Source organism: Aspergillus versicolor (assembly GCF_001890125.1).
Source record: "Aspergillus versicolor CBS 583.65 unplaced genomic scaffold ASPVEscaffold_7, whole genome shotgun sequence".
In the NCBI taxonomy this organism is placed as follows: Eukaryota; Fungi; Ascomycota; class Eurotiomycetes; order Eurotiales; family Aspergillaceae; genus Aspergillus; species Aspergillus versicolor.
In genome coordinates, this window is record NW_024467530.1 from 1,836,742 (window position 1) to 1,858,935 (window position 22,194).

The 22,194-nt window shown below is 48.4% G+C and overlaps 5 protein-coding genes across 5 annotated transcripts; 2 read left to right on the forward strand and 3 right to left on the reverse strand.

Moving 5' to 3' along the window:
- Positions 1–1,386: 1,386 nt before the first annotated feature.
- ASPVEDRAFT_85957 (telomere length and silencing 1 family protein) lies at positions 1,387–2,523 on the reverse strand (the record flags this gene model as incomplete). Its single annotated transcript, XM_040817765.1, has 3 exons — positions 1,387–1,628; positions 1,717–2,072; positions 2,150–2,523. 3 exons carry the CDS (start codon positions 2,521–2,523, stop codon positions 1,387–1,389), a joined length of 972 nt encoding a protein of 323 aa, XP_040670333.1.
- Positions 2,524–2,861: 338 nt separating this feature from the next.
- Positions 2,862–12,459, forward strand: ASPVEDRAFT_54710 (uncharacterized protein; the record flags this gene model as incomplete). Its single annotated transcript, XM_040814965.1, has 6 exons — positions 2,862–2,904; positions 2,999–3,497; positions 3,576–4,451; positions 11,224–11,592; positions 11,648–12,107; positions 12,160–12,459. The coding sequence occupies 6 exons, from the start codon at positions 2,862–2,864 to the stop codon at positions 12,457–12,459; spliced, it is 2,547 nt and encodes an 848-aa protein (XP_040670334.1).
- A 550-nt stretch (positions 12,460–13,009) lies between these two features.
- Positions 13,010–15,054, reverse strand: pdiA (protein disulfide isomerase PDI1; the record flags this gene model as incomplete). Its single annotated transcript, XM_040809229.1, has 4 exons — positions 14,365–15,054; positions 13,902–14,280; positions 13,396–13,835; positions 13,010–13,340 (listed from the first exon to the last, which is right to left on the reverse strand). Exons 1-4 carry the CDS (start codon positions 14,736–14,738, stop codon positions 13,010–13,012), a joined length of 1,524 nt encoding a protein of 507 aa, XP_040670335.1. The 5' UTR covers positions 14,739–15,054.
- Positions 15,055–15,682: 628 nt separating this feature from the next.
- Positions 15,683–17,534, reverse strand: ASPVEDRAFT_135044 (MFS transporter; the record flags this gene model as incomplete). The annotated part of the gene is made up of 2 exons (XM_040807188.1): positions 15,683–17,340; positions 17,393–17,534. 2 exons carry the CDS (start codon positions 17,532–17,534, stop codon positions 15,683–15,685), a joined length of 1,800 nt encoding a protein of 599 aa, XP_040670336.1.
- Positions 17,535–18,758: 1,224 nt separating this feature from the next.
- ASPVEDRAFT_31024 (mediator of RNA polymerase II transcription subunit 14) lies at positions 18,759–22,117 on the forward strand (the record flags this gene model as incomplete). The annotated part of the gene is made up of 2 exons (XM_040810416.1): positions 18,759–19,451; positions 19,505–22,117. The coding sequence occupies 2 exons, from the start codon at positions 18,759–18,761 to the stop codon at positions 22,115–22,117; spliced, it is 3,306 nt and encodes a 1,101-aa protein (XP_040670337.1).
- Positions 22,118–22,194: the final 77 nt, after the last annotated feature.

A 22,194-nucleotide genomic window follows, 5' to 3' on the forward strand; every position in this document is an offset into this window, starting at 1 on the left:
GGAGGAGAAACGGGCACCAGTGGCTGAGGGCTGTAACAAGTTGCCCCTGAGTGTCTCAAGCAGAGGTGGGAATCGATGTTCATTGGCGCGTAGGTGGCGCCCACTGGGTCTTTGCTTCATTCTCAGTCCAGTTCTAGACCGAGCGACGAGAGGTCGACGATGTCCAGACAGAGTTGAGGTGTGCTGGTCGATGCTATTACGTATTTATCATTTATGGTTCCGAGTCTCCAACAACAAACAGTTACTGGCGGAGGAGTTTATTCTGCAGATAAAATGGTGCAGCCAGGCCTACGAGCCCGGGCGGGAGACGGTCTTACTTGTGGATTGGAACTGGAATTTGCAGTGGTATGGAAATGGAGAGCCCGAACGGCGGGATGGTGAAGCTGCCCTCTCAAGGTCCAGAACCAAGGCGGGATAAATTGGACTTTGGAGAGCGGGGCGGGTGGGAGCGCATTCTTTCCAAGGTTCCAAATTAAAGGTCTTCCTATTTGGCGACGATGATCGCTCCGCAGGATCAAGCACACAACGCTGTCTTGCTCTGTGTGACTGGTTAATGCCGACTGCTTCGGTAACGAATGTATCGAGACCATCTACTCCGTTGTAGTATCTCCTTTCGGAGTACTGTGTTAAGAGAGCCTTCTCGTAGCTCTGCGGATCGCCCGCTATTATTATTGACAATAATTCGGTCTTCTCCCCCACCTAGATAACAATGCCATCCGGCTTTCTGGTCCCCTGACCCCTGACTGATTGCAATGGATGAGACTCGAGATAGTTCTTCGTCGAAATGTACGGCCGCGGCCGCACCTAATTATGCAGTTGCACACCACCTCTTTTCCGTCATATTATTGTTATTATTCAACAAATGCGCCACTCAGTCATTCTTGTTCTCAATCTCGGAATAGTGGCTGGGCTGGGTTTGATTGTAGTTTTAATTTTCGACGTCCAAGTTACGGAGATACACTTATGTATTTTATTATCGATACTTTTATACCGTACTCCGTCAACCATGACCTATTTTAATAAATGACCCACCTCATTCAACCCGAGACAAGGAGAGGTTACCCTTCCCAACATCCTGCTATCGACCAAATAATGGTCGAAAAACCTGAGAATGCCCCTGTTATTTCTCTCCGGGCGGAACCATCGATGCTATCCTTGGAATAGGAGGGCATCAATATCACCGCCTCTCACTCTTCATTCTTCAAGTAACATCCCGGGCGACCGGAATCGCATCGAAAACGGAGACGACAAAGTGCATCAGCCTTACCATCTCGCTGGTCATAGAAAACAGCTGAGATTGGAAATTCATGGAGCACCAAGCGCTAGAGTTGGGAGCATGCCCCTTAAATTGATTTTTATATTTTCTGCAAAGAGGGCCAAATCTAGTCACTTCCGAGCCCCCTTCTCTTGCATCTCACGCATTGCCGCCCTCGCGCTCCGACTACCTCCCAATTTAGGCCCCCTGGGGGCTTCCGCCTTTCCAGGCTGTGTTGTCGGTTTTATCCGAGCCACTCGGCGGCGAGATTGAATTGCATCAAGGAAGTCTCGTCGAAATTGCTCCGCAACTCTATCATCGGCTGCTTGATCGTCGGCTGCTACTTCCTCCTCCGGTTCATCATAGACATCCACTACAAAGTTGATAGACGTCAGCGAAAGGAAAAGCTTGAGCGCGAATCGCGATACAGCGTCGAGCCGTATAGATGAGAAAATACTTACGCTTGCTCTCACGCAAAACTTCCTCCACTAACCTATCCCTTTCGATATCCTCGCTCGTCTGCCGCTTTCTATATCGGGGTGGCATCCTGGAAGACCGCCGCTCGTTGGATAGCTCATCCTCATCGCCGTTTATTCTTTTCGTTGCCGCTTCAGTTCGAGCAATATTGCGTAGTTTGGCCTCTTGGCCAAGGTCTATTTCGTGTAGTTTCCCCAGAGAGGCCGGTTCACGCTCAGGAAGTTCGGGGGTGGATAATGGGTTATCAGCTTTGATCAGTGCAGCTGTATCAGGCCCAGACAAGTCTCCGGGGCCCCCATGTCGGTATCGCTTAGCCAGCTCTGACTCTATATAGGTCATCCTTATCTTGTTAATATCCATTACAGGCGGAGCATCGAGGTAGCATGGGAATAATGATTACACAATGGGGCTCCGTACATATGTTTATCAACATCCACTGTTTGCCCAGTGTGAGCCGTAAAGCGGTCACACATAGCTCTCAATCGCTCACCATCCACATCATCTTCTGTTGGTGCTGAAAGGGAAGCCTGGCCAGTATAGTCTGCTGTCGGCCGCGGTGTGGTGGAAAATTCTATGCCTCCCTTGCGCGAACGATGACGCCGCCGCAAACGAAGAGCATCGGCAGCCTGTGCTGTTTCTGAATCATCCCCAAATGATTGTGAGGTGATATCCCCATTTGAAGCTTGAGGTTTTTGTTGGCCTCCTGTGTCTTCAGGCCGGCGTCGCTGGAATTTTCTTTTTTTTGCCGGACGAAAAAGAATCTCGGGATTTTGTTCGACTTCTGTATCCATGTCGACAGGGATAGTTTGTATGCGCAACCCGTAATAAGGGTGTCGGTTGTTGTAAGAGATAAGGTGGTGGTTCAATGTATCTTGTAGTCATCAAATTCGCCCGCGCCAAAACCCTGGCGACCAATGTTTTTTTTGCCCACCGCCGCACCACCAACCACGAACGGCCCTCCCAACTTATTCCCTTCAATCACACGGATAGGCTTACAGAGACTAGGCCTCATAACACAACCTCTGCAATTTCTGGACCTACGTGCCACGCCTCTGGTCGGCAAGGGAAGGTTTGTCAGTGCACTACTCCAATCGCTCTATCTCACCCCTGCGCTCCTTGAGCCTCAGCAATGAATCCTTCAGTTCCACCTTCAGCGGCTGAATATGGTGGAGGTAAGTAACACCCTGGAATAGCCATCCGACGATTTCCCGTCATTGTCATGCCTCCCTTTGGCTCCCAAGTGCTAATGTTTGCGGTGCCGTTCAGATGAGGTTTCGGCTATTGTCCTGGATCCCGGATTCTCAACCACACGCGCGGGTTTCGCGGGCGAAGATACCCCGAAATCGCTAATCCCAACATACTACGGAAAGTACTCCTTCGAGGGACAAGAAAAGCTCATCTTCGGTGATGATGTCTTCGTCACTCCGCGCCCCGGCTTGTCGATCTGTAACCCCATAGGCAGGGATGGTGTTGTTGAGGATTGGGACATGGCAGAAAAGTTGTGGGAGTACTCGTTCACATCGCGACTTACAGGTGCAAAACCTGGCAATCCTTTATACAATGGCCTGAATGATGTACCCGAGAGCGAACTGCCGGCCGAGATGGAGGGTGTAGAAACCGACGAGAAGCCTCTCGGCGATAGCCCTCTACTGATGTCCGAGTGCAGCTGGAATCCCACGAAAGCTCGTGAAAAGACAATCGAAATCGCAATGGAAAAATGGGGGACCCCAGCTTTCTACCTTGCTAGAAATGGTGTCCTTGCCGCGTAAGTCTACTTTCACTGCTCTACTGGTCCGCAACACGCGCCGGCGAGACTGACTGGTTTTCTTTTCTTTTTTTTTAGGTTTGCTGCTGGCAAAGCTTCTGCTCTTGTCGTCGATATCGGCGCCTCTAGTATATCTGTTACCCCGGTTCATGACGGCTTGGTCCTCAAGCGCGGTGTCCAACACTCACCCTTGGGCGGAGATTACATCTCCTCGCAGATTCGCGCCCTATTTAAGTCAAATTCACCACAGCCTATCACCATCACTCCTCATTATTTAATCTCCTCAAAAACTGCTGTTGAAGCTGGCCAACCTCCCCAAGCCAAATACAAATCATTTTCGCCAGAAAATGCTCCCGATGCTTCTTATCGTAACCTCCTCGAAGAGCGAACGCTTTCTGAGTTCAAGGAATGTGTTGTACAAGTGTGGCCCGGCCCAACAAGGCTCTCCACGACCAATCCTAACGGTGTTGCCAATGAGGAAATAGCCAGAAGCTCTCCAGGGCGGCCGTTCGAGTTTCCTGATGGCTATAACCAAGTGTTCGGCGTCGACCGGTACAGGGTGGTTGAATCGTTATTCGACGCCAAAGCCGCGATCCCCGACACTGATCCTTTTTTCCCCCCGCCAACACAAGCTCAAACGGTTCCGGAGCTCATCAAGGCTGCTTTGAATGGTGTTGACGTCGACATCCGTCCGCATCTCTTGGCCAACGTCGTCGTAACAGGAGCTTCAAGCTTGCTTTATGGCTTCACGGACCGCCTCAACCAAGAACTCATGCAACTCTATCCGGGACCCCGGGTCCGAATCTCTGCGCCTGGGAATACCTCCGAGCGCAGGTTCGGTTCCTGGATTGGTGGAAGCATCCTGGCGAGTTTGGGTACATTCCATCAGATGTGGATCTCGAAGAAGGAGTTTGATGAGCACGGTCCCAACATCGTCGAGAAGCGATGCAAATAGTCACTTCCCTGTCACTCATCGCTTTCTTTTTTTTTTTTTTCCTCTTGGTCTTGTTACTCCTTTCTCGCTCTCTTTTTTGAAGCCATGATCGAGGTTGCTACCAGCAGCCTGCGGTCAAAGGTGCGGTTATATCTTTGGCGTTCTTGCACTTTTCTGGAGGAGCTAGAAAAGACAAATGGGGACTTTATGAATCTTAAAGTAGGACTTGATCGACGATCGAGTGTCCAGATGTTAGAATATCTATACTGGTAATGTCTTCTAATAGGATGTTTCTATTGTATATGGACATTCGCTGGTTTGCCTGAGGCGTGTCGCGGTTTCAATAGGCCTCCCAGGTTTGGTGAGTTCATGGGTGGAAAGAGATGTTAAACAGATCAATGAATAATCTGTTTATAATCGAGCTAAGGGGGGTTGAGCAGTGGCTTCAAGGATATAGTTAACGTTCAAAAATGTAGACTGGCGTGCAGTCCGATAAACATTGTGTGTTTAAACGGGATACTGATTGTTGCTAATAACCAATTCAATCTTTACCAGCAGGTCGGTGTTCAAATATATATTTTGTAGTCCGTGTTCTGGTTACCGTCGCCTCTTATGCCAAGACAACAGCCAAAAGCCCCAGATCATGGTTGAAAGGAAACCTAAATAATTCCCGCAATGGCTTAGAGAATCCTAAAAAGAGGGTTTAAGCTGACGTGGCTATATTATCAGAAACTAAGCGTCCAGACCGATGCATTTGACTGAAAAGAGTTCTGTGCTTTGCATTTAAACATCTTAACTGAAGATCTCCGGAGGGTGTGGGACGTGGCGGCCGATCTGCCATATAGAGGTTAGCAAATGCAGACGTCGTAGATATGAAATTCTCACGGGAGGAAGAGGAAAGGCAGGAAGAGCCGTTATAATTGATTCATCCGTCTCCAGGGCGAGAGAATTATCAGCGTCCACATATCTGAGTTCCTCCTCATTCGGGTGTTCTTGAAGACTGATATGCTCCAAGATTGTATGAAATTTAGGGGCAGCCCCGGGTCTAGGCTTCAAGGGATAGATGTTTAGGTTCTTGGACTCCTCATCCAGCCACGCCATCTGTTTTTGTACGTCGTCCCGAGATAAGAGATCTGTTGAAAGATGGTCTGAACGCATACCAGATGACTTCACCTGAAACTTGCTCCAGAGGCCGTCCTTTTTGGAGCCAGTCTGTTCTGTTTTCCTTTCCCTCTCCGTAACATTCTCCCAGACATCCAGAACTCGATCAGACTTGAAGTATTGCAGTAGTTGATCCCGCATAGCTTCTCCCTTCGCTAATGCACTAGATGTACTTGGTCTTTTAGTCATATTCGAATGCCGTTGTGGTTCTTGAGCCGGTTCCTGGACCGGCTCTTGTTGCCGTTGTCGTGGGTGTTGTACATGTTTGCTTTTCCTGAAGGATGTCATAGTTTTCGATGTGGAGGGACGGAATGGAGCATCTTCCACTATGTCATCAGCGACTCTTGGTGTGAGCTTAGCTCTTGACAGTCGCCTACTAATGGTTTTTGATAGCCGAGGAAATATTGAGCCTGAATCAGAGTCCCTTGAAGGAACACCATTTACAGATCTTGCCCGATCAGGCACCGGTTCATTCAGACAGCCACCACCTGCTGTCATCGTAGTCCTTAGATTTGGGACGCTCTTTTGAAGTGCAAGTCTGCCCGCACCATGGACACTGGTACGTGGGAGCAGGCTTGATTTTCTAGCTAACGCAGGATCGGATGGCAGAGGCTTCTCCAAGGCCGGCGACGAATTTGAGATAGATACGGGCGTCCCTCTGTCGAATAAGCGTTTAAACGAGCTGGTGCGAGGTGTTGGGTATTGGTGTTGCACAAATGACACCTGTATTTCAGATCAACCTCAAGTGCTGGTTGGTAGGATCTCAGAATAAATATGTACTAACCACATCTTTTCTGCTTGCTACGCCAACACGTCGCTGCATTTCAATGATAGCCCGGCTGAGTTGGGTGATCGCATATTGGAGAGCAACCCCCTTGCGGCGAAGCTTTGAAAATGCCGAATTCCAGCCTTCAGTATTTCCTAGCATAGAATTGTATATAGCGGTTAAATTTCCCGATAATGGAGCGTTTTCCTTAGCGGACTGCCCAAGGTACTGCCATAGGCCGCCTATTGCTTCCTGTCCTTTTTGTATGTCTTTGAGCGAATCGTTGATCGCCATTGTAAACCGTTCAACGGCGCGTTCGATTTTCGCGTTATAATCAATCATAGCCAAACGAAATTTACGATCCACTAACATGTCGTCGAAATCATCCAGATTTTCAAGAGGTAAACTCAGATACTGAATACGAGTTCGTATATCAATTTGTATTATAAGAAAGTCTTCGGTCGTTCTCGAAACAAACCCATCCATCTGATCCACATGGGCCTGGAGGATGTTTAGGACTGCTGCATCAGACTTGGCTTTTTCTTGCACCAACAAATGAAGACCAAATGACATCTGCGCGGAAAGCTTCCAGAATGGATGATATCTGTAATAGTCAGACTGACAAAGAATCCAAGAGAGTCCAGAGTAGCTACCTTTCATCTGGTCTTTGACGCCATTTTCGTCCACAGAGACGCTCATATTGGGGCCTCTCAAGAAGATCTCTGCGCCGCGATTGTGCATCAAGATCAACAACCCAGTCTACGTCCTTCCCTTGGGACGCCTCGTAAATTGATTCCTCAAAAGCGTGCTGTAATTGCGGAATCGGATGTTCTGGGGACAGATACCCGCTGTTTCGCCCCCAGTCACTTGACTCGGACCGTTGTCGTTCTACTTCCGGTCCGGCGGAAGTGGAGGATAGCCTTGGACTGTGGGAAACCCCCTCCATCAAGGTAAGAATAAAACCGTCAGACGGTACTGCAGCGCGATTTGCTTTGGAAATCGGCTTGCATAAGTTTCTGTGTAGCGCCGTATAAACTATCGACAGCCAACTGGAGCAGCTAGGCTCGCTATTCTTGCGTAGGCAAAGAGCCAATGAACTGCGGTTTCAAACCCCATCAGGCTTGGTAATTGCTGGAAGGTCGTGAATGTAGGCGAGAATAACGATTTGGAAGTTTTGGTAGAAGCAATTTGGCTGAGAATGAGAGCGGGCCAGAAGAGCTTGCCGCCGCCCCAGGACTATCGACGTCAATTCATTCCTGGTTAAAGGGGAGACAAAGGGTGGAGGGGAGAATGAAATGCGCGGGAAAGTTGATAATTCCGGGATCCTTTCTTTCTTCAAGATGCCGATGGAGCGAATGTATCGAGACGATAGGCTTTGTTAAGTAAGAGAGACCGACTAATGAAAAATGACGATAGGCAACAAAAAAAAAAGCACGAGAGGCCGAATGGTTCTATGGATCAATATTAATAAGGGGGAGAGGAAAGTGGGTAAAATGAAAAGAGAAATGAGGCTAGGGGCGGGGAGTTAAAATAAAAATCAACGAAGCCATGTGTGTTGTGCAAATGAAAGAATCGCCCGAGACCAATCAGCGTTGATAATTAAGGTTTGGATATTTGTTGGCTCCGTCGAGCTGTCAAATGGCTAAAAAGGGTAACTTCCTACCTGGACTGGACTTTATCCGCCGTAGATACGACCCAGGTCGAGGCATTTACTACTCCGTAGGTAGACAGAGGAAGTAGTCTACTCACGACCCCAGGTTTCCCCGTGCTAGCCGGGCATAATGGGTGGCCTGTATTCCGACATCAACAGTCCTGCTACGAAATAGTTTTCCAAATGAAGACTTCTTGAGATAACTGACGATTATTACACCGGCTACTACTTGTACCAAGGCCGCGACTAATAGTCAAATAACTCAATCTATGCTGCCCGGCCAGTTCCCATACCAACATCCTCTAAGCTCAACTACCTCCACCATTGAGCGTGAGGGTGAAACTAAAGGAGACTCCGGCTTTCCGGTGTACACCGTAGACTAGGGAGGGGTTGGACTTTGGAGTGATTGATGAAAGATGCAAGATAACGATCGGCAGCGCACTCGGCACGGCGGGTTCTACCCGCAAAGGAGAGAATTGTGAAAAGAGGAAGGCTCGACTCTTTAGTCTCGAGTCTCGATCTGCTATTATATTGCCTTTGTAGACCAGTGTGGATCGGAACAGGGTCCTGAGTCCTAGTCCTGAAATTCTGAGTTTGGATAACGGAGTGCCCAGTGTCGGGAAGTCGAACGAACACACATTTTATTATTATACTGAGTATTGTTATCTTCCGCGAGCGGAGCCGATACTTATTCGTGTACAACTCCCCACAAAGCGTTCCCCGCTTGGTGGACACATACGTAGTTAAACGTCATTACTGTGCTCAGAAGGAAAGAAAACGGGATCCCAGAAGTTTGTTGGTAGAGACAGATCTAGAAAATCGTCAAACAACATATCGATGTCTGCAAAACCACTCTGTTTGTCGTGATTTTGTTCCTCGACTAGCGGGGCCGCAGGTTGCTCAGGGATCACTATGGTCGGCGAACTATTCCGCGAGGGCCGACGGGACTCGTTAGGGCGTATCGAGGACGCCATACTGATCCCAGATAGTCCAAGGTTTTTTATGTTGGAGGCGTTTTTCTTGAAACCTTCGCCGCTGCTGTTCGCTGTGCCGGGTAATAAAGAATCCCGAATAGGTTGATCATGTCCAAAGTTTGTTCCGTCAATTTGATGTAGTGCCGTCCTCCCCAGCCGCGCCATTGCTTCACCTGAGTACCAGTAAACACCTAGTTCTTCAAGCAGAGCACAACAGGTCTCAAGGCTACTCTTGGCACGGTCGAAGTGGGTGATAAGTTTGCTAGAGCGGAATTGCTGGTATGAGACGCCCATCGATAAAGACACTGCGTAGGGCACGACTGGGAGCGGGGGTAAGCCTTGGGCACACTCAGAGGAAACAAGAGAATTTATCCGCACAGCACCTAGACCCTGGCGAGTGTATGATGGCCTTGAGCTGTCAGAGCGATGAAATGGCCTGTATCTGCATGATAAAATACTGATCGCGTGATAATAGAGTTCCAATACGCCTAATTGAATTAAATCAATTGTCACAGATTATGACACGGAGCATGGGGAGCGTACCAAGTGTAGAGAAATCCACATCCTCTCGGATGTGATCGCCCGTAATATCTTCGAAACTTGGATAGTCCGTTTCCCACCCAGTCGTGTCATCAGCGGATGGCCTATAAAATGATATTACCTTGGATAATAGTTCAGAAAGCGCAAGCCATACATCGAAAGCAGACTTTGGATGGCGCGCGGCCGCATCATGTTTTTTTATTCCAATATCCCCATCACCCAGGAGAACAGGCCGCCCCCCTATGGAAGCATGCATCTTGTCCAATGTCCACAAACACCAGAAAAGGGTTGTCAAAGAATCCGCCGGTAGCCGGTTGGGCCTTTCGAGATGCAGTCCTGCAGTCTGGGCTTGGTGGATGGCTTGACAAAGATGCATTGAAGCTGCTTCAGCACCTTCGTGTCCTTCGAAGTGCAGCGACATCAGGGCTAGGATACGGATTCTAGTAGCCCTGTCTTGTTCAAGGCCAGCTTCCATGGCACAAACAAGCCCACCGTATAATTCAGAGCAGAATTTGCGTACTGTCATAAGCGGGCCACCAGGAATCAATTGTAGATGCGGACCAGCAGCTTTATCCTTCGCTGCTACAAGACTTATTGCTCTCTCAAGAAATACGGATGTTACTCCCTTCGCGAAGTTGGTGGTGAACGATTCATGATCAACAAGAGGCAGGATGTGATTCACTCTGGAGAAATATATCCAGGTGGTCAAGGGTTGGCAGTGGAAGGCGATCACAGGCTCCTAAAGCAGACGAATACCGCCGATGTAAAATGGATGCCACCTGAAAATGTTCGGTTTGGATATCGGCCGTATTGGAACCCCCCCCACTGTTTTCTTCATAGTTCCCCAGGACAGGGGAGTTGATCCACAACCCAACTCGATCTCGAAGATGAGCTCCGTCAGGCGCGTCCACTTTTTCTCGAATGGCAGCTTCAGGATTGAGATCCCCCACAAAACGTTCTATCCGTGGGATACCGGGAGAATTAACGCGGGATTCCTCCACATCGGCGTGCCTAGCAAGCACTGCAGGGTTTCCTTCGTGGCGGCCCTCCATATTTCTCGAGACATCGATAATGCTTGCTGTCAAGGGCTGACTCGCCCTTGAAGCATCGGGACTGACATGACGACAGCGTTTCTGTCATAGCTTAGCTTCGTACCGAGATTGAAAAAAAATACTGGCATACCTTTTTCCTTTGGCAACTGGGACATGCCCGTCGTGCTCTTGTCCGACGGCGCGACTGCGGGGTGTCGGCCAGCCAAGTAAGCTCCATGGAGTGTGTCATGTATTGATTACATATTCCATGACTGCTGAGGATATTTAATGACGAGACGATACATGTGAGGGTGTACAAACCCGAGCGCTAGTCTATCACACCTTCCTAGCTATGTCTCTTCGTCTGTTCGCCTTTCGGTGTTTCGGTGCGCTGGGCGGCGGAACCTCGAACCTGTTGTGCCAAGCTTCCTTACCAAGTCGCGTCAGCACGCGTCAGGTTCTGCGCAGTCGATCCTCCGAGTGTCAGGTCTTCATCGTATTTCCCAAACCAACAGGTGCTTTACTCTCTCGCCATGTTCTTCCTCACACACCCTCGATCAACCCCCCACGATACTCGCGCCGATCCAACCGTCTCATAATTTCAGACCCTTACTACAAAACAACAGCACTTACCTCCATCCGCCCGTACGCTCCGTATAAGATGTCGAGCTCAAATCTCAAGCGAGGTGGTGATCACCTGGCAGACCCAGCAGTTGACTCGAAAAAGCCAAAGGCCAACGGCAGCATCACCTCTTTCTTTGGTGCCCCTAAGTCAAAGGCACCGGGCCTGGGGCCAGTGAAGTCACCAGCGGGTGCCGTGGCCTCGCCCGTTTTCAATAAGCAGAAATGGGTAGCTACGTTAAGTGACGAGCAAAAAGAGCTTCTGGATTTGGAGATCAACACCATGCATGAGAGTTGGTTGGCGCACCTCAAAGATGAGATAGTTAAGCCTGAGTTCCTGGCGCTGAAACGCTTTCTGCAGAAGGAGAAGCAATCTGGAACGAAGATCTTTCCACCTGAAGACGATATTTATTCCTGGTACGGAAACACGATGTGCAGCCTTTAGTTATATCGGCTAATCTAAAATTCACAGGTCCCGCTATACGCCTTTACACAAAGTCAAAGTGGTCATCATCGGCCAAGACCCATATCACAACCACAACCAAGCACACGGTCTCGCATTTTCAACTCGTCCTCCAACACCGGCGCCCCCGTCTCTTGCCAACATTTATCTTGGAATTAAAAACGATTATCCATCATTCCAAGTGCCCCCGAACAAAGGCGGACTCCTTACACCATGGGCAGAACGTGGAGTGTTGCTTCTTAACACCTGCCTAACTGTTCGAGCACATCAGGCTGCGAGTCACTCAAACAAGGGTTGGGAGCGATTGACACAGAAGGCTATTGATGTTGTTGCCCGTGCTCGGACCCGCGGGGTAGTATTTCTTGCATGGGGTACTCCCGCAGGAAAGCGTATTACTAGCATCAACCGCGATAGACATTGTATTTTGCAGTCCGTCCACCCGAGCCCTCTAAGTGCCCATAGAGGTTTTGTAAGTTCCTATATTCCATTTGAAAAGCTAGTGGGTATTGACCCTCATGCAGTTAAAAAACCAACATTTCAAAAAATGCAACGAATGGCTCTCTGAGCGATACGGTCCCGAGGAAATCATCGACTGGAGCTTGGTCCCAAAAAAAGAGACTTCCACGGCTCCTCTTGCAGTCGTTCAAAGTTCCTCTGCTGTAGTCAATCACCCCGCCCGGGTTGAAAAAGTGACAAAGCCGACAACGGCGACGATTGATACCGGGAAATTGAGCAAGCCCGCACATGAAGACAATGAGTTTGGAGAAGATCTTGACGCTCTTGAGGCGCTAGCAGCTGCTGAGGAGTTATCTAAGCCCTGAGGACCAGATTCCTAACTTTGGAATATTAACGCGACGCCTAGCTGCTTATCGACTTCATTTAGTCTTTTCCCTCTTGCGCAAGTTCCGGTTAGTGCGTATCAGCAAGTTTTGCTTGGGCAGCCACTTATGATCGATCTCAGGCCCTGTCCTTTTCTTTCTCTTTTTTCGGGTTTTAGTTTGTAGTGGTGTTCGGCTATTTAATGATAATCGGTTCTGGACGTAGAATCGTGTTTAGTTATAGTTAACTAGTTAACTAGGCTGTTTTGAGTTGGCATTCTCTGGTAGGTTTCGGCTGTAGTCAAATGTCCGATAGGCAACTAATCAACTCTTATCTGAAACTTACGGCACATAGCTGGAAATAAAACTGCGAGTGATGCTTGAGTTTATTCACCGGGGCTTAGGGCATCCTAGAAAGGTGTCTACCTTACAAATAATGGAAGCTGTCCTTAATTGGCTGAAAGTATTGCTTAGACAAATGATCATTCGTTACAGACAGTATGATATAATTCAGGGCACACGAGCTTGAATTGTGCTAACAAAAGGGTCAAATTCAAAGCTCATCGTGCTCAGGTTTTTCAGAGGGTTCAGCCTCGCCATCGGTGCCCTGGTTGTTCTCTGTCTCCGCCTGAGCGGCAAATGCATCAACCCCATGCTTCCCGTTCTCCTTAACGAAGTTGGCAAGATCCTCCACGGTACGAGAACCGGAGTATTCAACAGGGGTATCCTTAGATCCGGCAGGGAACAGTTTGATAGTCGGAAAACCAGTGATAGAATCGGGGACGTCGTTGGCTGTGGCATCAATCTTGGCAATAGTTACCTTCGACGAGGTTTCTTTGTTCTTAGCATATAGCTCTGCCAATTCATCATATTTGGGGGCAAGACTATCAAGAATCTCGTTAGCTACTCAGATTTTAAACAGGGTGGATTGATACTTACGCCTTGCAATGACCACACCAGGGGGCGTAAAACTCAAGGAGGACATCCTTGTCGTTGTCAACCACAAGGTCCTTGTATGAGTGAGCTACAACAACTGTCACAGACCCATCTTGGGTTTCGGGGATGGGTTCTGATTTGATGCTAGGCTCAACGTTGCCATCGAGAACATCCTGGATGAATTTTCCAATCTCCTTGGAGGAAATTTCCTTGGATTGATCATACGGATACTTAGCGTTCTTCGCGGGGTCCTGAATTGCAAAGGCAGGGAACTTCTTGGGGTCGAGGTTGAGGTTTCCAGCGTGGGCACCAAAAGACTTAGCGTCAATTGTTGCAATGTTAATGGCGCCCCTGTGCTTCTCCGCGACGGGCTTGAACTTCTCCGCGAATTCAGTACGCTCTTCCTCAGACTCAGCGAATATATAAGCCAAAGGTATACCAGCCTATACAAAATAATAAGTTAACAAATTATGGGTTGATCTTGTAAATTTTGTTGTCAAGTCACGTACAGTGATGTAGCCAGAGTAGGTCTCGGGGCCAACTTCACCCACGAGCGGGGTGCTCGCAGTCTTCACCCAGCTGAGAAGGGCTTCGGGTTCAAGTGCTCCATTGTAAGTAGCTTTCTTCTCATCGAAGTCCTTATAGAGCACAATTGATGGTTGCTTGACACCTTCTGCGCTTGCGACCGCCGCGTCGTTGGCAGAGCCGAATAGGTAGTTATCTCTTTGACTCTCGGCGAAAGCTGTATAGGCTTCAGTCGAAGCTTTATCATCTTCGGAAATGTATCCAACGACGACAATCTTGTCCATGGTTTTGAAATCTTCAAGGGTCTCCTGAGAAACGGCAGAGACGGCAGGAAGAGATTGCTTCACCATATAAGAGACGATACTGCGGATAAAGACAGCTCATTAGCGTTCTGCTTTGCGGATAACCTGGGCTGATGAATCCAGGAAGTAGGTAAAACAAACTTACGTATCTGCCTGTCTAGCTCCCTGATAGGGTTTCGCATCATTGGGTCCACGGAAGACCTTGAGTGTTGGGTAGCCCGTCACTTCTTGCTCACTACAGACGTCCTCTTCGGTAGTGCAGTCAACTTTGACCAAGGGTATGTTTTTGGCTTTCAGCTCAGTGGCAGCTTCTTCGTATTTGGGTGCAAGGGCTTTGCAGTGGCCACACCAGGGGGCGAAGAACTCCGCAAGGACCAGCTCATGCTCCGCCAGGAAGTCATTGAAAGTGTCCTTGGTCAGCGAGATGACATCGGACGGTGTTTCGGACTGGGTGTCCGTAGCAGAAACCGCGGTGGTAGCTCCGAGAAGGCTCAGTGCCCAGGGTGCGAAGGAACGCATACCGTCGAAGTGTTGGAAAGACTAAACTGGACCGAGTCCGAAAATGCAGCCGGCTGCGCGGTTAAGACAGTTATAAACGGCCAGCAGGTCTTACGTCTGTGGAAAGAGGATTGCGGGCTATGAGCGCAGAATAGTCAGAATCGGGGAAGAGTAAGAGGAGCGCGACGGAAAGTGGAATAAACAGGGAAAGCAGTCAAGGTTAGGTGGCCTGTTATATAAGATGACTTCGGTCGTATGTAGGGGCCACTGAATGAATGGATGAATGTATGGGGTGGAGTTGAGGCCAGTCTGTTCTTTCGGTAGTCCAGCTTCTTACTGGCCGCTCACCTTACAAGGGGCCACTCTATTGGAACCATTGGGGGAGCCATACGCGCCTCTGCAAATCCTTGATTCCTAATTCGTACCTGCTCTCGTGTTCTTCCCTCACTTCCTCTTGACTTTCCTGTTCTAATGGTATGCAGACTAACGCGAAGACCTACCTACATGTCTCTCCGTGCCTTCACCACTACTAGCTGTTTAGGCTAGAATTCACACCATTTGGTGGAGTCGCTTCACCAAAACACAGCTGACGAGTCAGTCCCAGGCTACGACCCTCCAGCCCCATCGAGCTGGAGCTTCCAACCACCTCAATGAAAACACTATTGTTAGTATCATACAGTATACTCTCCGTACTTAGTACGTAGTCTACTGGCAAGTGACGTAGCGTGATTATATAAACTGCACATTTCACTACTGTGTCTTAACACAAACTCGCTCGGAAAGAAGCCCTTGGTGTAATGACGACAATTATTTCATCAGACTATCCGTAGATATAAATATTCGTTTCACTTCCTTCGTTGGCTTCATCTGTTCGCCACTGCTTAAGAAAAGCGCCATTAGCTCAAGTACTGCGCCGTTCATAAGGGCTAGTCTTAAATCGGCCACCAGACGTTGAGATAGGTACCTCAAGGACCTTGCGATTGTGCCGGCTGCTGGGAAAATGTCGAATAGTTATGGCCCTGCTGGTATGGGTGCTCGTCCAAGGCATCCGACAGTGCAAGTGCATCGCGCTTTCCTCGATCCAAGTCCACAATGAGCATCAGCGGCAGAGGAAGAAGGATGAGTATTGCAAGAAAAAAGAAAGCGGGTCGGATGTCTCCGTAGCGGTCTGTTATGAACCCAACGATCGCTGGCCCAAATATACTCGAGCCCTTGTCAGTGATTGCATAGAGAGAGTAAAAAGATGCTTCATATCCAGGAGGAATCAACTGTCCGAAGAAGCTTCGACAATACGATGAAAGGCCCCCCATGACGAGTCCATATATGACCCCTAATGGGAACATTTCCCACGGCTGTTGAAGCCCAAGATAACCGAGGTTTTTGACGGCCGGGATGAATCCTAGCAGACCATAGAGCGGCACAAGTTCGAATAATATGATACAAGCAATAATGGTCTGTGACGCGCGAAGGTTCAGCAGTCGTGATATGTAACTCCAGGAGAATGCTCCGAAAACCCCAGAAACCATTGTAATCACGTTGATCATACCCAGTGCTGCAGGTTCCATGTTCAACTGGGTTTTAGCAAAAAGAACAGCGGTGCCACTAACGGTGGCGATCCCATCACTTAGCAGAAACCAGGATGCCAGAAACAATAGAATATCCTTTAAATGTCGTGTCTGCATTGCCGTTCGCCCAAGAGACTTCCACGCATACACTATGTAACCAAACCATGAGCGATGAGCCTTTCCGTCCAGAGCATGCAATAACGGAGGACCGGGACGTGGTCTTAACCAAAAGGCTGCAGGTATCGTGAAAACAAACCACCATAAGCCTATTAAGAAGAGAACAAGGCGTAAGGAAAACGTAGTTTGGTGGGTTTGGACAACGATAAGGATACACATCCCTTGTACCAAGACAGCACTGATATAACCGATGCCGATTCCATTGGATGATATTCGTGTGGATAATATCAGTTCATTCGTTGTGTTCATCGGAGACACGGATTCTGTGGTCTCCTCCGGACAAGGACCATCGACTTGACGTGGCCGCAGTAGAGGCGTCCTCACGCTATCATAGTTAACCGGATCATCCGTGGCATTCGAATGGCCATTGCTTCCAGTTGAGGTATGCGGTATGCTTCCGTTGTCCCCTTGGAGCAGTGCAGGATGATACCGGACTAATAGGGGAAGAAAAGAATTTAACAGCACAAACGAGGCGCCGAGACAAGTGTTGGCCACGATAGCAAATAATCCACCAAGTAAATACACCTTTGGAGTAATAGAAAGGAACAGCATCGTGGAAACAGAACCGATGGCGGCAAACGCTACCAAAAGTGTCTTTCGATAGCTTCCATGATCTGCAGCCCCCGACATGGAAACTATCAGAATGGACTGGACGAGAACACTCACCGAGAAAGTGTACATTGCGAAGCTCGCCGTGTTGATCTCGGTACCAAGGATGTAAACAATGCACTGTCTTGACCTGGCAGCACTTGGGCTCTGGGCCCAGCTTGTGAATGAAGTACCGGGGGCTTTCCAGGTCGCATTGCATGGAGTTGTCTTATCCAATAACAGGACACCGCATTCTCGGGCCATTTGCTCTAATGTGATGGGTAGAAAAGATCCTAGCAGCTGTTAGACCGAGAAAGAATTCGCAAGCAGATGCATAGTCCTCACCCATAGCACATACTGTGAAAACTTCTGCAGCCCAGCCATAACTATACCACCCGAGAAGCTCTTTTTTACTTGTCGGTCGAATGTCATCGCCTGGATACTGTGGGCGAAGAAGCCTGGGCTCGGCTGCTTCATCTTCCCGCATGTTGGAGTTGATTGGAGGTAGTGAGTGTGAAATAGACTTAGAAAGTTGAGGTGTTGTTCTGCAAACTCGCTTTTCTTATGGCGATTTATCCTTGATACATGGTCACTACAACAAAGCACATTATCAGTAATGTGACACTTGACAGATAGCAGAATGAATATGAATGAGTCAAATGATCATACTAAGTCTCGAGTATGTACAGGGTTGTATAGAGGGGGATATTCAATACAAGAGATATAAATAAAATATGGAACTCAAGATGAGTAGTTAGACTCTGGTGATGCAACTGTATACCGTGTGGTGGCTTGTGTTGTTAGCTGCCGTAAAAGAGCATGGCAACGTAAATTTAGAATCTAACAAGTTATGCTAGACGGTCATGGAGCTGTCCATAATAGTGGGAAATACACGGTACATAACAAAGAACATAGTTGAGGTGGAAGAGAGATGGGGGAGAGACGGAGGTGAGATGGAGTACGGTGGAGTTGGAATTTGGGGAAAGGTGCAGGAGCTCTGGGCAGCTAGTCAGCTGGACCGAACACGGAACAAACCCAGCACGCCACGAATGCCAAGAAAGGCATCGATATTTGGTGCCTCACTACACCTCCCCAGCCACAAAGGGCTGTGTTCTCTGTATTTGCATCACAATGCTTTGAAACTGCACACTATCTTTCGTCTTCTACTTCCACTCCTTCAGACAATAAAGTTACCTGCCGGTCTCACTCCCACTAGCATTATTTCGATACTCCTAGATACTTCGAATCACACTACCATTTGTCAAATCTTTCAAGACAAGTGAACCCAGCTACCCTAGCCTGACCTACCGACAAACCTTTCTCTACCTACCGGTGGACCTCATATTGCCCTATTCTGCGACCGAGGCACATTAATTGGAATCGAAAGCCCTCTACTCGGACTGGCCAACCACACCCATACCTTTCCTTCTGGATGCCGTAGCCCACAACAATCAATTGGGCTCCGACCGCAAATACCCCCCAAACCCATCTCATTACGCGATATTAGAGGCGGCACCCTCAAACAATTATACGGATTAGATGGCCCCAGCCGAGTTTTTCAAAAAAACAAGGTTTTGACGGCTTCCCTTCCTACCCTGGCGCGGCCGCAGCCCCAACACAGCACCCACGTTAGGTTGCTCATCTCGTGCCGTGCAGTGGGTGAAGGAGGGGAGGGCTTGAAACTCTCAGGCATCTACACAAGCATAATAATATGCCAGGCGTCATCATGGACCAAGATACTGCTTGCGGACGGGACCCAGGCTTGCATGATAATGTGAATGGCAGTCAATCCACAGAGATGAATTCCAGTCACCCAGAAAATGCTGTTGAGTCAAAGAATGGGCTGCTACACACAAACGGATTTCGGCACTTTGACCAGTATTCTGACACTGAGACTGCTGAGACAACAACGGCGTCACCTACCGCAAAACCCCCGCCAGAGTTGCAGCATATTACCCAAGGTTTTTTCCCCTTATCGAAGTTGGTCAACAGGTCCGTACAGCAATGCTGGAATGATCTAGCGGATTTAGTGGCTGAGCTCGCAGGGATTGAAGTACCTTCTCAAGTCTCCAACACCTCGCCAATGGTCGTCAATGGGAAGGTGCCCGGAAATCAGTCCCCGGAAAATGTACGAAAAAAGCTTCGCGCTTTAGAATTCACTCAGGCCAGCCGCGGGGAATTTATCAAACTCCTAGTACTCTCGCAATGGAGTCGTCAGGCTGCCGACGTCAGCAGATTGATTGACATTCAAAACTATATTCGCGCACAACACCAAGCGTATGCCGCAGCTTTACAATGGGTAGGAGACATGAAGAGGGATTTGGTACGAGCACAGGTTGCAAACCCGGATTTAAGGACGGCATTAGAGGTTTTGTCAAAAGGCGAGGTTGTCTCCATGCCAGATGTAAGCTTTGATATTGAAATAATCAATGGCGACGCTCTAACATTTCTTCCCAGCTCGGCTATAGACCTCCAAAGTCTTTAACGCCCAAATCAACTCTGAGGAAACTACAAAAAATCAACGGAGTTATCAGTGCGAGATTAGCGTTGCATGACAATGTTCCTCTTCCCTTCAATACCTACCGAATTCATAATGGGCGAGTCACATTCTTTGTTCCCGGAGAGTTCGAACTTGATTTATCCATTGGAGAAGAGGATGCGACCTCCCAACTTTTCTTCGTCGACATTCGCTTTATATTCAAACCCTCAACTCCGGTTCCCGCGGGTCGATTGTTTAGCGAACTTGATCTCAAAGTCAATGATATTCTCCAGAATAGTGGATTGCCCGGATGCTATGACTGGTTGCATAGTCTTGTACTGACTAATAAAATCAACATTCTCGCCAAACAAGCCTTAAAATTGACTAGAAGCCTTTGGGCCAACGTCCTGCGCATCGAAATGTTACACCGGACACTGGTTTTACAGTACTGGTCATCAAAACCCGGCGCAAAGAGCTGGCTTGAGATTGGTATTCAAAATGGTCTTTCGGCGAATAATGCTAGTAGGCAGCACTCGCCGGCTTTAGGTTTGCGCTGGATAAGGGACGGGCAAGAAGTGAACGCGGAGGGTATTGATTTCGATACAGAGAATCTTTCGGTGGAAAATCTTCTTCGAAGTGTTGTTGCTTTACATATTTCACATATACTGTCTTCGGTCTTCAGAATAATCGGCGAGAAGCTCTTATACTCGAATGGCTCACTGTCTTTGCAGGGCAAACTCACCAAAACTGAGCCCGGGCACTGTCAGCTAGATGTTCAATTGACTGCATCTCGCCGACTTCGAGTTGGAATCGAGCCCATGTCGGGGGTGACCGTTTTATCGTCTACGCCAAACACCTTAGAAAAGGTTGACACCGATCGTAACACGGAGCGACCGATCATCGACGATATAGTGTCTCGAGTTACCCAACTTCGCTGTGCTGCGGCAATAGAGGAGATAGAGTCCCAAGTCAAAATGTTTGGGTTCGAATCCGTCAGCCCCAGGAATATAAAGATTGATGCGCGAAAGGTGTTCCCAGCAAGTGTTCTACGATTTTCATTTTTTTGGCATCGCCTTTGGGATCATACCTGTTTACTAGCGGCAACGAGTGGTATGGATGGTGACAATTGGTGGGTTGTTCAAACTCGCTTCGCGGATCCTACGACAGTCAATCGCAGTTTTGATGCAATAGTGCATGCCAACTCTATTGTTTGCTCGGCGCAGGTTATTTGCAGTACATTATTGCCGGTACAACAAACAGGCCATACACCACTCGCCGACCTGGGGCATTGTCTGTCAGGGTTCCTGGCCATATATGCCAATGGGCGCTTTTTGGAAGATTTGCAGTTTGCAAAAATCTTACCACCTCTGAAGCGGCTCAAGATTGGATATGCTCTTCAAGTTCCAGATCTCAGTATTGAGTACGAAGCTGCAAAATTACCTCAGGCATTTCGGATTGCTCTGCCTGCTGGCTTTAGGAAGAAAGCATTCATCAAAAACACGCTTCGTTTGACATTCAACGGAGTCGATCGGCACAGAAACGTCGCTATAATGGTGGCTTATGGCAAATTATCCACTTCATTCCAAAACCTCGGTGATTTAATCCCGAAAGATGACCACTCACTGGTCTTCCAGAAAACAGGATCAGGATTTGCACTTCGTTTAATTGCCCAACCTGCCTACCCTGTCATTCTCACCCTCCTTGAAAATTTGCAGAAACTTGAATGTGTATTATCAATTTATGAGCTCCTTCGATTAAAGAAGATGGATACGCGTTCTTTGTCATTGTCATGCATTGGTTTTGCCTATGGCCCTAACAGAGACCTTTTTGCACAACTCGATATCAGGGAGTCCAAACCTCACCTTTATACTGAAACAGACCCTGCCAAGCTCGCGTCCAGATCGGATCCTTTATTCTATCTTCGCCTGGGCATCAAATTTGATTCCTCGAATCCTCATCGCAGAATACAAGGGGCTCTGGCCTCTAGCCTAAACCACCCTACTACCGACGCTGGCCTAGACACTTTCGCGGATTTACTGTCTTTCACCCTTCCTTTGATGCAAACCCTAAACAGGCTCCTGGCGAATGCGACACGCAACGAGCCATTGAAAGTACACGTCACTGTACGCAGCACGAAGGCTTTCCAAATTAATTATCCTTTCGAGCGATGTCAGTTTAAAATAACAGCCCACCAACATCAGAATCAACCCGTCTGGGTCCTTAAGGATTTGTCCAATACTCAAAACGGATCTGGCGAAAATCCGTTCAAATACAAGCTGCAGGAAAGCTTGTATAACCGTAAAGGTGTTGGTTGGAGAGGACTGGGCAACGGGGCAGTCGCGAAGCCTGATGCCATTGGAAATCTATTGGATGAGCTCGACAAATGCCTAGCCGCGATGAGAGCCGAATCAACTTCGAAACCCTTAGTTAGCAAGCCTAACCCCGAAAATATGATCAACAACGAGCTTCAGAATACTGGGCTTGCCAAGCCGGCAGAAGCGTCTAGCGATCTTTGTGAAGGAACAGGTAACAGAAATAAGCAACAACAAATAAATGCTGGACAAAAGGCGGATATCATCATGATCGATTAACGGCCTTCTCTCGTGCGTCCTTTTTTTTTCAGGTTCAGTATGGGCAACTGGCTTTGCAATTAGCGGCCCAATTTTTC